Source organism: Elgaria multicarinata, chromosome 21 (genome assembly GCF_023053635.1).
Source record: "Elgaria multicarinata webbii isolate HBS135686 ecotype San Diego chromosome 21, rElgMul1.1.pri, whole genome shotgun sequence".
NCBI lineage: Eukaryota > Metazoa > Chordata > Lepidosauria > Squamata > Anguidae > Elgaria > Elgaria multicarinata.
Window position 1 is genome coordinate 12,452,099 of NC_086191.1, and position 16,513 is coordinate 12,468,611.

Below are 16,513 nucleotides of genomic sequence, written 5' to 3' on the forward strand. Positions count from 1 at the left end.
TGGTGGGCTCTCCCACACTAGAGGCCTTCAAGAGGCAGCTGGACAACCATCTGTCCGGTATGCTTTAGGGTGGATTCCTGCATTGAGCAGAGGGTTGGACTCGATGGCCTTTTTGGACCCTTCCAACTCTACTATTCTATGATTCTATGATTCTATGATGTTTTACTATGTCATTGCATTGTATCATTATTAGGTTGTTTTGTGAACTGCCCAGAGACTTTTTTTGGTGACTTTCAGGTTAGACTACTATAAAGTCCTCTCTGTGGGGCTGCCTTTGAAGACAGTTCAGAAATTTCCACCAGCACAAAAGGCAGCTGCCTTGTGGTTGATTTCAATGGGTCTGCTTTAAATATTACCATGATCCCACCCATTGCTTCAACCATTGTATTTTACAACAATAAAAATAAATAAATAGGTTCTTGTTTTAAAAAAGATGAAACAAGAACAAGTTATCAACAATGTGTTGTTTTTCAAAACAACAATAATTAAAATATTATTTTAAGAAAATAATGCGACATAGCATTCCTGGAATTTACAGTATTAAAATCAATATTATTTTTCTCTCAGATTTATAGGATTAGGCTATTGATCAATAAACCATATATCAGACTCAGATATCATCTCTACAATGCACTAAATTAGCCTCGGCAAACAGTTCCTTTGACTTTGGAGCAGGCAGAAGAAATTCATCGGCTTGATCTGTTACAAATTGATCGTGGCTGGATAATAAAAAACCTAAGTTTAGCTTGCTGATCATCAGCTTTGGATATATAACTTCTTGAGATTAAAAAAAAACCTTTATCGTTCCTTAGCCAGGTAAATAGGAAAGCAGACTATAATATTTAATAGGTTTTTCAAAGTGTGGCATTGTTTATGGCAGCTTTCTAACTGAAAAAAGGAAGAGATAGTCTCTAGTGTTAAAAAGTGGGAAAGTTTTAATCTCTTTGTACAGATGTCTCAAACGTTTAAAAATGTATTGTTGTTATAAGACTTTTTGAATAAACGCTCGCGCCCCCCCAGATGTGCTGAATTCGTGCCTCATAGATCGCTCAGAAAGGACATAACATGAAACAAAAGTAAAATAAATCAGCTCTCTTCCAGCGAAGAAAAACTTCTGTGCTGGTCGCTTGGAGGCAATTCTAAATCACCACAGATGATTTGGGAGGTGGGAATTCAAGCTTTATCATCCTTTATGTCCGCATCCCTTAAGTACCACTTCTGAGATAGAATCATAGAATCATAGAATCGCAGAGTTGGAAGTCCAACCACTTGCTCACTGCAGAAATCCACTTGAAGGCCTCTAGTGTGGAAGAGCCCACAGCCTCCCTAGGTAACTGATTCCATTGTCGTACTGCTCTAACAGTCAGGAAGTTTTTTCCTGATGTCCAGCTGGAATCTGGCTTCCTTTATCTTGAGCCCGTCATTCCGTGTCCTGCACTCTGGGATGATCGAGAAAGACCCTGGCCCTCCTCTGTGTGACAACTTTTAAGTATTGGAAGAGTGCTATCATGTCTCCCCTCAATGATCCTCACCAGATTTTGAGGTCTTCAGGGAAGGACCTGCCCTATGTTTCATCATCTACCTGGTAAGATCTGTTAGGGTGGGGGGACCACCCAGACATACCACCATGACTTTCTCTATTTAGCAGGGAGCATTAGCATGGTCGTATGTCCTACTGTACATGGTTCCCTATTTGAAGGGTGGCCAGGGACAGTCCTCTCTCTGAAGTAGGGATGGGCGGATATTGTTGAATGGGTTCTGTCTTGTGTTTTGCAGATCATAAAGCATCTTGTGGTCTGCTGTTTATTTATGGACAGAATTGGACTTTGTTTTGGGGATGTACAAAGAATCCGTGCACATCTGTCACCTCTGCAAGCCAAGTTGGGCGGGCAGTGGATCTCTGTCCCCTGAACAGGCTGGATTTCCAACTGACCACCCTCCCGACAGTCAACTCCACTTATGACGAGATAGATTGTATTTCTATTTCAATAACAATCCAGTTTTCCAAAGGTGAATCAATACACAAGTCAATTAGCATATGCAAATGGTATGCACGCCCTCCCCGTTTTCTTTTCTTTCTTTCTGTTGGTGATGCATTTCTCCTTTCCTTGGCTGTACGTGCCGAGGGACCTTGAGGCAGTCTCAATTTTCGAAGCCTGGTAAACGGCCATCCTAATTTTTGCCCTTGGGAGATATTTTGCTTAAAACATAATGGTTGGCATGATTTTTGCCTGGGCTCGCTAGAGACAGCAGAGGCCTCTTGCTTGCCAGTTTCATCCTTAATTGCAAATGGTGGTTCTTAGCAAGCTTAGGTGTGTGTGTGTGTGTGTGTGTGTGTGTGTGTTAGTGCAGTTGTAGGAGAATCGTTTGGACCTTGTTATGCTCCCGATGATGTCAGCAGGGTCCAAATTCGCAATTGGGCTCAGGGGGGAATCAACCACAGCAAGCAAATGTCTGATTCTAAAAAATATATAATACCATCCAGAGCCTAATTTCAACTCCAGCCAGGAGGGAATCCGCTTGTCACTAATTGTGTTTGTTATTGATTGCATTGGCGGTTGTAGCACTGAACGCCGCTTTTGAGAGCGGGAGGCGGGGCAGCTTTTAGCGGGGAAAGGCCTGAGAAGCTGCATCAATAAATCACGTTGAATGCATTCGGTGCCCTTCGCCACCTCCCTCCCGGCTCAAGGCCACGACGGAATCGGGGTTGTACCTCTCTTCTCCCCGAAATAGAGGGTCTGCTGAGCGGGATTGGACCACTGGAGCGAGGAGTTGTCAGGGTCTTCCACTTCACAGCGGAGCAACACTTTGGAGCCTGCAACCACAATCTCATCTGACGTCATGGGTTGGCTCCCTGCAAGACATTAAAAGAGAAGACTATCAATGGCTATTAGTCTTTTATTATTATTATTATTAATAATAATATTGATTAAACTCTATTTAATAAAGCAGTTTTTAAAAAGTTAAAAATATATATAAAAACATACTATTAGTCTTGATGGTTGTATGTTATCAGAGGCGGTCTGCTCATGGAGACTAAATGTTGGGGAACATGGGCAGGAGGGCGCTGTTGCGCTCAAGGCCTGCTTGTATTTATTTATTTATTTATTTATTACATTTCAATACCGCCCAATAGCCGAAGCTCTCTGGGTGGTTCACAAAAAATTAAAACCATAATAAAACAACCCACAGGTTAAAAGCACAAATACAAAATACAGTATAAAAAGCACAACCAGGATAAAACCATGAGGCAAAATTGATATATGATTAAAATACAGAGTTAGACCAGTAAGATTTAAATTTAAGTTAAAATGAAGTGTTAAAATCCTGAGAGAATAAAAAGGTCTTCAGCTGGCGACGAAAGGAGTACAGTGTAGGCACCAGGCGGACCTCTCTGGGGAGCTCATTCCACAACCGGGGTGCCACAGCGGAGAAGGCCCTCCTCCTAGTAGCCACCTGCCTCACTTCCTTTGGCAGGGGCTCACGGAGAAGGGCCCCTGTGGATGATCTTAAGGTCCGGGTAGGTACATATGGGAGGAGGCATTCCTTCAAATAACCTGGCCCTAAACCATTTAGGGCTTTAAATTTGTAGGTTCCTGGTCAATGGCAAAGTATACACTCGCACTCACCACCTCCAGCAAGGAAAGGATTTAGACCACTCACAGACACACACACATGCCCATCACACTCAACAATTCAACTGAACTTTGTCAGCACCAGCAAAACATTAAAAATGTACTTTCATCCCAGACTCCCTACGGTTCCCTAAGCCAAAGTATCTCTCCCCCCCCTTCTCAAATCACCGACTTTGGTTGTTTCTCTGCTCCGTGGGCGTCTCTGCTAAGCGCATTCCTTCCCGCCTTGTTAGCCAGGGAAGGGGGGGGGTCATGGTTTCGAGTTCCTCCCTTCCTCTGTTCTGCAAGAAGTTGCTGGCGTGAAAGAGCCCTTGGCGGATATCCCTAGCACAGAGCCTCGGCTGTTGACCCCCTACCCCGCTCTGTCACACAAGCGGCCCTTTGTCTCAACTATGCTGCCCCCACAGCATGAAGCATGCGCGGCAGCCGAGATCCAGCACACAGCCTTGCACAATCAGCCACACACCGGAGTGTCGGAAACATCTCAGCTGATGAGGCAAAACAGCTAAAGAATTCAGCAGAGTGGGTGCTCTGATGTGCCTCTGCTAACTTCTTGTTCACAACAAAAGCTGGATCAGACACATGGAGTCTGACACCCTGATCCTCATCATGGCCAACCAGAGGCCTTCAGAAAACGCACATGACAACCCTTTCCTGCCTTCTCTCACAAGAAATTGGTATTTAGAGCTAGATTGTACCTAAACATAAAGGTTCCATTCCCGATTGCTTGTGCCAATGAGAATAAAAGAGGTGTGCTGCAGGATCAGTTGCTGGGGAACATGGGTGGGAAGGTGCTATTGCACCCGTGTCCTGCTTGTGGGTCCCTGGTCGACAGCTGGTTGGCTACTGTGTGAAGGGAGCGCTGGACAAGATGGATCCTCAGTCTGATCCAGCATCAGGGTTCATTGGATGATCTTATGATCAGATCCAAGACCCATCAAGCCCAGCATTTTGATTCCCACCTGAAGAGAGACTGAAAGAACTGGGCATGTTTAGCCTGGAGAAGAGGAGATTGAGGGGAGACAGGATTGCACTCTTCACATACTTAAAAGGTTGTCACACAGAGGAGGGCCAGGATCTCTTCTCGATCCTCCCAGAGTGCAGGACACGGAATAATGGGCTCAAGTTACAGGAAGCCAGATTCCGGATGGACATCAGGAAAAACTTCCTGACTGTTAGAGCAGTACGACAATGGAATCAGTTACCTAGGGAGGTTGTGGGCTCTCCCACACTAGAGGCCTTCAAGAGGCAGCTGGACAAGCATCTGTCAGGGATGCTTTAGGGTGGATTCCTGCCTTGAGCTGGGGGTTGGATTCGATGGCCTTATAGGCCCCTTCCAACTCTACTATTCTATGATTCTATGATTCTAAGGTAGAGCCATGTTGGCACGTACTGCATGTTGTATTTCGTATTTGTGCTTTTAACCTGTTGGTTATCTTATTATGGTTTTAATTTTTGTGAACCGCCCAGAGAGCTTCGGCTATTGGGCGGTATAGAAATGTAATAAATAAATAAATAAATAAATAAATAAATGAGAGAGAGAGAAATCAGGGAATTAACCATATTTAACTGGAGCCCCAAGCATCCACACAGACACGGACGGATGATCAGGGGGCTGGAAACATAGCCCTATGACTGAAACAATTTGGCATGTTGAGCCTGGAGAAGAGAAGATTGAGGGGAGACAGGATTGCACTCTTCACATACTTAAAAGGTTGTCACACAGAGGAGAGCCGGGATCTCTTCTCGATCCTCCCAGAGTGCAGGACATGAAATAATAGGCTCAAGTTACAGGAAGCCAGATTCCGGATGGACATCAGGAAAAACTTCCTGACTGTTAGAGCAGTACGACAATGGAACCAGCTACCTAGGGAGGTTGTGGGCTCTCCCACACTAGAGGCCTTCAAGACGCAGCTGGACAGCCCCATGTCAGGGATGCTTTAAGGTAGATTCCTGCACTGAGCGAGTGGTTGGACTCGATGGCCTTAGAGGCCTCTTCCAACTCTACTATTCTATGATTCGATGATGTTCTGGGCTTCGAATAGGGCCCGTTTGCATGTTTCGTGAGCAAAAATGAAATCCTCACACATACCAACAGCCCCAGTGAGATCTCTCCGCCTGCCTATCGAATCCTCACTTCCCAACGTGTTCATTAAACCTCACCCAAACAGGACCCAGCGCCGGTCAGCTTTCTGCTGTCAAATTTCAACTATTGCTCTCTACCCTTCGTTGCCATGGAAAAGAATTGATCTTGATATCATCTTCCTCACACAAGCTGTCCCCCCTAGAACACTCTGCCAATGTTCACTGCCCCTTGGCTGTCAATCTTCACGACTTGAGCCTAAGAGGGGCCAAGGCAGAATGGGGGGACATGTTTTTCTATGACACTGGGTCAAGGGAGAGCAAACGAACTGAAGCCCAGATGCATTGCAGGAGGAAACACTTGCCATTTGTTGTCAGAGAGGGAGCAAAGGAACAAGACTCATCTTCGCTCTCAGAACTGGATTCCGTTTTTCTTGCTCTTTCTTTCTTTATTTTAATACATTGCCTAGCAAAAGCCGACAGACAGAGGGAGATTCATTTGGTTTGCATTTTCATATTTAGCCAACTCGACTCACAATGGTGAGAATTATATTTCATTCAGATACCTAGATCATTTGACCATCCCAGGTATCGCCATGTCTTTTGGGGGGGAATTTTTTAATTGTCTCCGTTCTGCAAAATTGGAAAGGTGCTATCAGGGTGTCTCATGTGAGGATCGCATGTGTTCTTGTGGAGAGGGAGCAGCCAAAACTCTGCTAGGTCACATTCTTTTTTAATGTGGCCTTCATACATCTTGGAAGGGCATCAGAATACTATTTGGAATATGTCTTGGTTGGTAGAAACAAGTTAACGACAGAGCTAGTGGCTAAGTTCATCTTAGAATCATAGAATCAAAGAATAGCAGAGTTGGAAGTGGCCTACAAGGCCATCAAGTCCAACCCCCTGCTCAATGCAGGAATCCACCCTAAAGCATCCCTGACAGAAGGTTGTCCAGCTGCCTCTTGAAGGCCTCTAGTGTGGGAGAGCCCACAACCTCCCTAGGTCACTGGTTCCATTGTCGCACTGCTCTAACAGTCAGGAAGTTTTTCCTGATGTCCAGCTGGAATCTGGCTTCCTTTAACTTGAGTCCATTATTCCGTGTCCTGCACTCTAGGAGGATCAAGAAGAGATCCCGGCCCTCCTCTGTGTGACCACCTTTTAAGTATTTGAAGAGTGCTATCATGTCTCCCCTCAATCTTCTCTTCTCCAGGCTAAACATGCCCAGTTCTTTCAGTCTCTTCTTCATCCATAGATCTCATAAAAGAATCGCTTCCTAATTGTAACCCGTTTTCATGTTTCATCTCATGCATCAAATTATGTTTTAAATATTACTCTATGTTTTAAACATGTGTATGTTTCAATGCTCATGTTCCCATTCCTCTGTTTACTGTGTAATGATTTAATGACTGTGATTTTATGTGTTTAATTATTATGATTGGTTCTTTTCGTCATTGGAATGGGTCCATGTCTGTATGAACCGGACATTTGAATTCAGTTTTGAGAAGAGTTTACCAGAAACCACAAAGTTCTCCATGCATGTGAGAGGAACTGAAATTGGCACAGATTTATCCATCCAGGTTCAGGGCTTTGTGAACTGCCCAGAGAGTTTTGGCTATTGGGCGGCACAGAAATGAAATAAATAAATGTGTGGCACAGTAAGCGGCAGTTACTGCAGCCAAAACTCTCCCCACGGCCTGAGTCCGATCCCAGCGGAAGCTGGTTCTCAGGCAGCCGGCTCAGGTCGACTAAGCCTTCCATCCTTCCGAGATCAATAAAATGAATACCCAGCTATCTGGGGGAAAGGTAACTGCGACTGGGGAAGGCAACAGCGAACCACCCCGCTACAAAGTCTGCCAAGAAAACATCAGCGAAAGCAGGCGTCCCTCTAGGAGTCAGCAATGACTCAAGTGCTGGCACGAGACGTTCCTTTCCTTTTAGCTCTGAAAGTCCTTGTACATTCAACCATGTTAGCCCTTAGGGTCGCCACCTCTTGTATCTCACAGGATCTAGCAACTATATGAGAGTGGTGTCCATACTCTCAGGGTCCAGAAAACTGTGACCAATGTGGAGTGAATGGAAATATAAAAGGAACGGAATAAAGTATTCTGGAATAGGGGTGGGTGAATGAGCAATGTTTGAGGTTTCTAGGATTCCCTGAACAGCACTTTGCTGCTCATCTGGTATCCAATTCACCCTCTCATCCCTGCTCTCTGCTCATTCTGTGGGAATGGGGAAATTCAATTGTGCAAATCAAGCCGCAGCCGAACGTGAGATTTCCACAACTTTCCCCACCTTTGTGCAAAACCCGCAATTTGCACAACTTTCCCCCACGGACTGAAGCAGGGCTGATTCACTCTACAGGGGGACGTTTGCACAAATTAGGGGCGTTCCCCAAAGCAATCTGGGAAAGTTGTGCAAATTGAAGAGCCGTTCAGCAATTTTTGGATATTTCCGGTGGACGCCCATCCGCAATTGCCTTCACGGCGTTGAGCATGGCGCACTTGCACGTTTTGCAAGCAAAAAAGAATTTCTGATACATTCCTATTCTGGAAAGGTGAGGGCTGGAACACTGAACTTGACTATTCCTTTCGGCAACGTTCTGTTAGAAGTCGCATTTGTTGTGCTTAAAAGTCACTGATCTACCTACCCTCCCTGGTTTTGTCTAATCACCTGCTCAAGTCCATGGACCTCCTCACATCTGAGCATCCCCTATGCTCTGTCCCAGATTCTCCCATCACCCCACTGCTTGCCTTTCGTTAGGCAGCTCAGAACGCCTGCCAATTAAAACCACGTTCTCAGCACGCGGCACGCGGCAGGCTGTATGGCAAAGATGCCCCGTAACGAGCATCTCCTTTACTCAATGCACTCACACCTCCCGGCACTCCTTCCTTGCCTCTGCTCTTGACAGGTTTCAATATTTCTCTTAATAAAGACAATAAACCCAATACTCTCCTTCTCCAACCCGGTGAAGGGAAGGGAGGGGGAGAATACTCCACCTCCTTTTGAAAATGAGAGAAGAACCAGCTGTTCAGGTAAGAGAAAGTGGGAAGCCCCCCCCCCCAAAATGGGATTTAGATGGATGGCCCAGGATTGTTGGGAGAAACACAGGTAGTTTCATTCCTTCAAATAAATATGCGTGTGGGGTGGGGGAGAGAGAGTTTATGTAAAAAAGAATGAAAGAAAAAGAATGTTGTAAACGACGACAAATCTAAGAACAAGATTTTGTGACTAGAAATCTGAAGTTCTTACCAGAAAAATCTGTTGCAAAACATTTCAACTCACCTGTAAATAGTCTCTGGGATTTACAGTTGCTTTCAACAGAACAAGCATATTGAATTTTTGTGAACCGCCCAGAGAGCTCCGGCTATTGGGCGGTAGAAATGTAATAAATAAAATAAAATAAAAAATAAATAAGCAAAAGATACGGACGATTGAGAAAAGGGAAAACTTGTGGATGTACATTCTGGGTTTTAGTTATACCCAGACAGACATCTAAAGGGTAAGAGAATGGTGTAAATAAATGGTGAGTAGTTTATACAAATGGATAATATCTATCTATCTATCTATCTATCTATCTATCTATGCCTGCCCGAGACTTGAGATCTGTTGGAGGAGCCCTTCTCCACATCCCACCAAAGCAACACAGACGCTATGATGGGACAAGGGAGAGGGCCTTCTCTGTGGTTGCACTCTGACTGTGGAACGCCCTCCACATGGAGGCCCGACTGGCGCCAACGCTGATTTCATTTTGACGCCAAGTAAAAACATGGCTTTTTAACAAAGCCTTTGATGGTTAAATTCACAGTTTTGTTTTTTTACTGCTTTTAAATTATATATTGTTTTAACTTGGTTTATGATTTAATTTGTTTTTAGCTGTGTATATTCATTGTTTTATACTGTACACTGCCCTGAGATCCTAATGATCTAGGGTGGGATACAAATGTTTTAAATGAACACATTATATAGTTGAATTTCGTAAGCAGGCTGTAGTGAAGCTTTGGGGACAGCACCATTCGCTGTTCAGAAATGATTATCACACTGGGCATGCTGACACATTTGGACGTAACAAAAATAGTTTTCTGGTCCTTACCTATTTTATTACGTATTTATTTGTTCCATTTATGTATTGGGTTACACTTGTACAGACCCTTAAGGCAGGTTACTGCAATAAGTAATGAATGTGGGTCTGGTTTTTGGCTCATTGTTTTTAAAGTTGTTATGGTGGTTTTAAATGTGTGTATTTTGCTTGTTTTTGTGGTTTTTAATCTTTGTATATTGTTTTTAAGTGTTTTTATGTTATGTGAACCACCCAAAGAGCTTCGGCTATGGGGTGGTAAATGCAATAAATAATAATAATAATAATAATAATAATAATAATAATAATAATAATAATAATAACCTTATTTACAATATAAATCCTATAGAGGCTGTTATAATGGGTTTCACTTTCAAATAAGCTCTACAAATTGGAGGGCAAATGAAACTTGCTGATGCAGTGGGGGAGATTTATAATAACACTGTCAAACTAAGACAGACACAGACACAGAGGAGGAAAGAGGGAAGGGGGTAAAGTGAGAGAAAGGAAGCTGAGGGTGTGTGTGTGTGTGGGGAGAAGTTGCAATTGATGAAACGATGGAAGAGTAAATCCATAAAATGGAGGACAGTTGTGGGGTAGAGCGAGAAAAACTTGGAGAGAGAAAAGGGAAGGGCAGCAAAGGAGACGAAAAATAGATCAAATGGGAAAAACCATGGTGACTTATGTATATGGCAGTCCAAAATGTCCCAGCGGTTGATGGGCTGAAACAATAGCAAAACGCGATTTGTATTGCTGTTATTCTTCGCTATAGCAACACAAAGCAACCAACCGTAGACAGATAAAACAAAAGCCAGTCCACTCAAAGGCAGACACATGCCATCACGTCCAAACAAAGACATGTGCGGCGGCTGAGGGCGTATCCATCTGGATTCGGTAAAAATAAGAGCAGCGTTGGGAAAGGCGCCCTTTAGAAAGGGTGGGATTGGGGTCATTGCCTCAACACCACCACCACCCCACCCTCAAGTAAACAACAATATCTCTCAGGGAGAACCTATAGCCGTTTCTTCACACTGATAAACTAGCGCAATAAAGAATTTTATGATCTGTGTCCTGATTTGCATGCTAGAAGGCACAGCTCTATTTTTCCTTTTAAGAAACCTCAGACCAATCCAGGTGGGAGGATAAAGCCATCGAATTATAGAACGGGAAGACATCTTAGAGGGCATCTAATCCAATTTTTGTGAACCGCCCAGGGAGCTCTGGCTATTGGGCGGTATAAAAGTGCAATACATAAATAAAATGAATAAATCAACTCCCCATCTCAGTTCAGGAATTTTGCGACGATAGGGTCCATGAAAGATGGACACGCAGACTTTGCAACAATACCTTCAATGAAAGAGATTCCACCATCTCTTGTTGCCATCTGTTCCACTGTCGAACACCTCACATCATTCAGACGTTCCTCCTAATGTTTATCCAAAACCCATTTCCCTGCCATCTCCACCCGTCCGACCAGCTTCTGCCCTGTGTAGTAAACAGAAACCAAGTCTGCTCCATCTTCAGATAATTTGCAGACCACTAGCTTGTCTCTCCTTAATCTTCTCCAGGTCTATCAATATCTACTAGTCGTAATATATCATCGGGATTATGAGAATTTCCTTCTTGCTTCCAAAATGTGCAAGCCAGCCCCATTCAAATGCAAGGATGATTGTGAGCATAAATTGACAAACCCATGCTTGGGTTTATCTCATTCCTGATTCCCAGTCTGATTCAGGCAAATTTCCTAATTTGCGCAAATTTCCTAATTTGCGCAAATTTCCTCTATGGACTGAATTAGCCCAGCTCTAGTCTATGAAGGGAAGTTGCATACATTTGAGGGAATGCCTGCAAATCTTTTTCGATTGCTGCTCAATTTGCACAAATTTCTCCTTTGCGGCCGGGGAGAGATCTGCAAATCACAGTGAAAGTTCGGAAATGTACAAAGCATTACTGCAGGTGGTGTCTGAGTCCACGTTAGGTCCGGACAGTGCAAACTGGGTAAACTCCAGATTTTAAAAAAATGAACTGAAACCAATTTCTCATACATTCCTAGTCCACCTCTGAATTTGGGATGTTTCAGGGCTACTGTTTTACTCTGTACAGCACCATGTACATTGATGGTGCTATATAAATAAATAAATAAATAAATAAATAAATTAATAATAATAATAATAATAATAATAATAATAATAATAGATGTGTGGAACCTCATCCTCTCCGAGACTCAAATTCCATTTTGGAGGAGTGCTCGGGGGCCGGGTTCTAGTGGTGGTTGAGGAAAGGAAAGGAACCTCTTGTGCAAGCACTGAGTCATTACTGACTCTTGGTGGGGCGCTAGTTTTCACTGACGTTTTCTAGGCAGGCCTTATAGTGGGGTGGTTTGCCGTTGCCTTCCCCGGCCATTATTCCCTTTCCCCCTGCTAGCCGGGTACTCATTTTACCGACCTCAGGAGGATGGAAGGCTGAGTCGACCCGAGCCGGCTGCCTGAAACCAGCTTCCGCTGGGATCGAACTCAGGCCGTGGGGAGAGTTTCGGATGCAGAAACTGCTGCTTTACCGCTCTGCGCCACACAAGGCTCTAGAGTGGTGGTTGAGACTGAAGGCAAAAGGAATGCTTGCAAAAATCACAATTAGTGAAATATTTGAGCTTAAAGTTCTTACTAGCAGTAAGTAAAACTTAGGAGAAAAAAATATGCCATTGTTTCTCTGTATCTGGTTTAGATTGCAAGCCCCCTTGAGGGAGGGAGCACTCTTCTTGTTTCTTTGTAAACCACAGTGTATGTACGTAAATGGTGCTATATAAAAACAAATCAATAAATAAGCTTTTCATGTTTTACTTATTTTTTAAAAAATCCTATTTTAGCATATGTATGTGGTCTCAATGTGCTGCTCCCCTGACAGCATTGCCCAGAGCTGGCTCACTGGGAGTAGTACACCAGACTGGACTCGGGTTGGTCAAAAAAATGCCAGTTCTAATTTTTCTTCTCCTGGCTGTAAATGTTTGCGGCGATCCCAAGCGAGGGCCTCCCCCAGTGCTAGAGGCATCGAGAGCACATCAAAATGCCAACAGAGAACTGGAGAAACGGATCACAAAGCATTTGGCTTAAGATGCTGGCGAGGCCCAGAGCGGCGGCCCGCCTGAGGCGATGGCCGCCAGGACCTGCTTGTAGGAGATAACAGCTGCCCCTGACAAGGAATGTGAGCCGAGCATGTTGGCGTCATTCCAAACACCAGCCCCAAGGGCTGGAAGTCAAACACAGCCCCCACAGGCTGTGAGGTTCCGTGAAAATGCTTTTCCGTGCAAAGAGCAGCGGAGCAGATTCTTGCATTGTGAGACAAAGGAGCATGGAGGTTGGACTGGAGAGGGGGAGGAGGTCCCTTGAAGCTCTCAGGGGAAGCTGGTAGCAAGATCAAGGAAGGGAGGGAGGGAGGCAGATCAAGGCAGGAAGGAAGTAGCACCTTGGATAGCTGCAAGTGGATCCTGCTGGCTGGAACTCTCTCCTATTAAGACAATAGGGTGATGTTGTCTCAGCAGGGAGTTAAAGCCAACTGAACTCTTATGTCAGCTGATCTGCATTGCAAAATTAAAAGACAGATGCATTCTGAAAGATATCTGCATTCCAATCCATGTACTGGTTCTGGAACTGCAAATGATGGCAGTTTGCTTAAAATGTGGACCAGCCAAAACTTTCCAGCTTTTCAGAGACATACTATGAAACCTGTTGCTTTTGCTTTCTCCCATGTTCAATTCTTTTTAGATCTCCTACTTTGCAAAAAACTTGGTAATTTCTTATCAAAACTGAACTGAAAGAACATTTCCACCTATCCCTAGCGTTGAATGCCTAGACCTACTCTCCACTGATTTGTCGAAATCCCCTTTCAAAGATAAGGACAATCTGAAAACACTGCAAGGAGAATGTCCCATACCCTCTTGCCCCGGCTGAAAGTGAACAATAATTTAAATGCAGATAAGTCAGAAAGCATCTGGGAAGCTCAGACAACAGGACATGTTTGAATGAAGGTGACCCAGCCTTCCTCCACTTGTCTGAGCCTATCATTTAGAATTCAGGAGCTAGACTACTCTTGTATATGGTGGTTCCATTTAGCTGTCATCAAGACTTTACTTCTGGGTTGTGATTAGCTGGGTGTATAGATGGAATGGAATTTAAAAACATACAAGGGATTTTCTGTTTGAAATCTTAGAAGGTTCTGAGTGCCGCATTAACATTTTATTCAATCCAGCAATGTAATATTATTAATAATAATAATAATAATGTGTTTTTTCTACAAAGCAGCTTACGATAATGTAGTACAATCAAAAAGAAGGAGAAACACAATTAGAAACGCCACAAAAGTATAGAAATGGCAGCAATAAAAACATAAATTCAGCGGAGCAGATTCGAAGCCTTAAAACTAGCAGACTATTTAAAGATTAACAGCCTCTCAATTATTTCTTTAAGGTCTCCAAATGAATTTAGCTTCACAAACCACTGCCCCAGCATAGCCGTAATGTGGAGTCCCAAATTTGTCCCGTGTTACACTGACCGCACCTTCAAACCTGTGTTAAATTGCAAATCGTTAAGGCGTGACACAACTTATCAAAACTATATGCTTCATCGGAAATGTTACATAAGCCTTCATTTCGGCTGTCAATCAATTTACAGGATCTCGCCTGCACACACACGCACTGCCTCTATTAGCTGTCTCTGTTTTACCAAATTAATTAATTAACTAATTAGTATAGATATGACAGTCTCTTGCTATAGGTGATGGTATCTAAGATGACAGTTTTGCTTCACTAATTAATGCAGGCAAATCATTTAGTCTTTTGGGAGGCGGGGTGGGGGAAGTCCCGGATTGCGACGGAGCTGTCACAGCCCCAGATGACCTCTCAAACAGCTCAGCAATCAACCCGGTCAAAATAATGGTGCACTTTTTTAAAGAAGTAGAGAGAGAGAAAGGACTTGTGATTAAATCAGTATTTCTCCCTTAGTCACTTTTGGCCCCACAATGAATGCCTTAACTGCAATCTTGCTGAGTACAAGGGCTCATCTACACTAAGCAGGATATTCCACTATGAAAGTGGTATATAAAAGGCAGGAGCCACACCAAGCGGGATATAGCAGAATGAAAGCGGTCTATGGTGTGTGTCAATGGGCCCCAACAGTTGTCAGTGCACTTCAATACCGCTATAAAGCAGTGGTGTGGCTCCTTCCTTTTATATACCGCTTTCTTGCCACTTTCATAGTGGAATGTTCTGCTTGTTGTAGATGAGCCCCAAGTGATAATCCATGGCATCTATATCCTGGCTGAGGGGCATATGGCCCTCCTGGCTGTCCATGGATTACAACTCTCAAAATACCTCCCCATTTGCTAGGACTGATGAGAGTAGGGATGTACGAACATTTTGAGTTTGGCTTGCAAAACCTGCAAGCGTGACTTTGCTTGAGCCCCAAACCGAAGGCCGGCCCTACCGTTAGGCAAAGTAAGGCAGGCGCTTCAGGCGGCAGATGTTAAAGGGGCAGGCAGAAGCAGCATTCCAGCTTTCCCCCTCTGCTGCACAGCCTGACCAGAGCTCACAAATCGAGCCTGCCTCCTCTAGTGTGAGGGACAACATCCATTGCTGAAGTAAGATTCAACGGCCAGTCCAGCCAGATTGTGTGTATGGAATGAGCGCAGGGCATCATCATGGCCTTTGCCTCCGGCAGCAAAACGTCTCTGGCCCTGCCCAAAGTCATAAGCATGTGTCCGTCAAACATGCCCCCAGACCGCGTCACGGCCGCTCGCTTTCCATTTGCGCAACTTCCCCGGTTTGATGGGCGCAGCTCTCCGGCTTTGTGCAAATTCCTCCTTTGAACGAATCATCCCCGCTTCGGTTTAGAGAACAAAGTTGAACAACTTAGGCAGTAATGCGCAAATTCGGTGAGCAAATTTCACAGCTAACTGTGGCTCAATTTGCGCAATTTCCCCATTTGAGCAGAGCGAGTGGCAATCGAAACAGGAATCGGCCAGGAGAAAGCAGCCAGACAATGACTGGAGAATCCCAGTGACCTCAAACATCACTAGATCGCTTTTCCCTAGATGAGAGTTGCAATCCAGAACATCTGGAGACCCTCGAGTTGTCTTTTTGCCTCCACGCCTTTTGTGTTTGACCCCCTCCAAAATGCGCATTTCTTATATACAGGAAGAAGAAAAACCTGAGAGCTTCATAACAGCTCTCTAGCAAAGAACACCCGGGCAGTACAATGTTCAAAACCATGCATGGGCGGCGCTCTGCACAAAATTGCCCATGCAAGGGTGACGTTCACATGCACAACAGCACAAAATTGAGAATCCAGAGGTCAATTTCAATTTGGAAACAAGACCGGGTTTTACGAAACACCAATATCCAGAGATATAGCCGGCTGGGGAGAAATTCTGGAAGCAGCATCCCCGAAAACTCTTCCTGGTGCCAATTCTGGGGGAAGCAGAGGGGACGTAAGATTGGGAGCGTGCCTCAGGCAGTGAAATGACAGCATTTGCCTTTTGGATTTCCAGCAGTATTCAGCCTAGCAACTGTGTGAATAAGCGCCGGGGAAAAAATGCAAATTGGATTCCTGGAATGTGAAATAATAATAATAAAAAAATACATAGAAAAATGCTGTTTGTTTCAGCATTGCTCAGAAAGCGGTTATTGAAATGGTAAATAATATGATTGTCTGGGTGTTTCTCCAGACACTTT

At 44.2% G+C, this 16,513-nt stretch overlaps 1 protein-coding gene across 1 annotated transcript in view; it reads right to left on the reverse strand.

Moving 5' to 3' along the window:
* Positions 1-16,513, reverse strand: part of CADM3 (cell adhesion molecule 3) — an 81,175-nt gene that overhangs the window by 10,359 nt on the left and 54,303 nt on the right. The window contains exon 2 of the mRNA XM_063146172.1: positions 2,714-2,854. Within this exon, the coding sequence (XP_063002242.1) occupies positions 2,714-2,854 (141 nt within the window). The remainder of the gene's footprint in view (positions 1-2,713; positions 2,855-16,513) is intronic.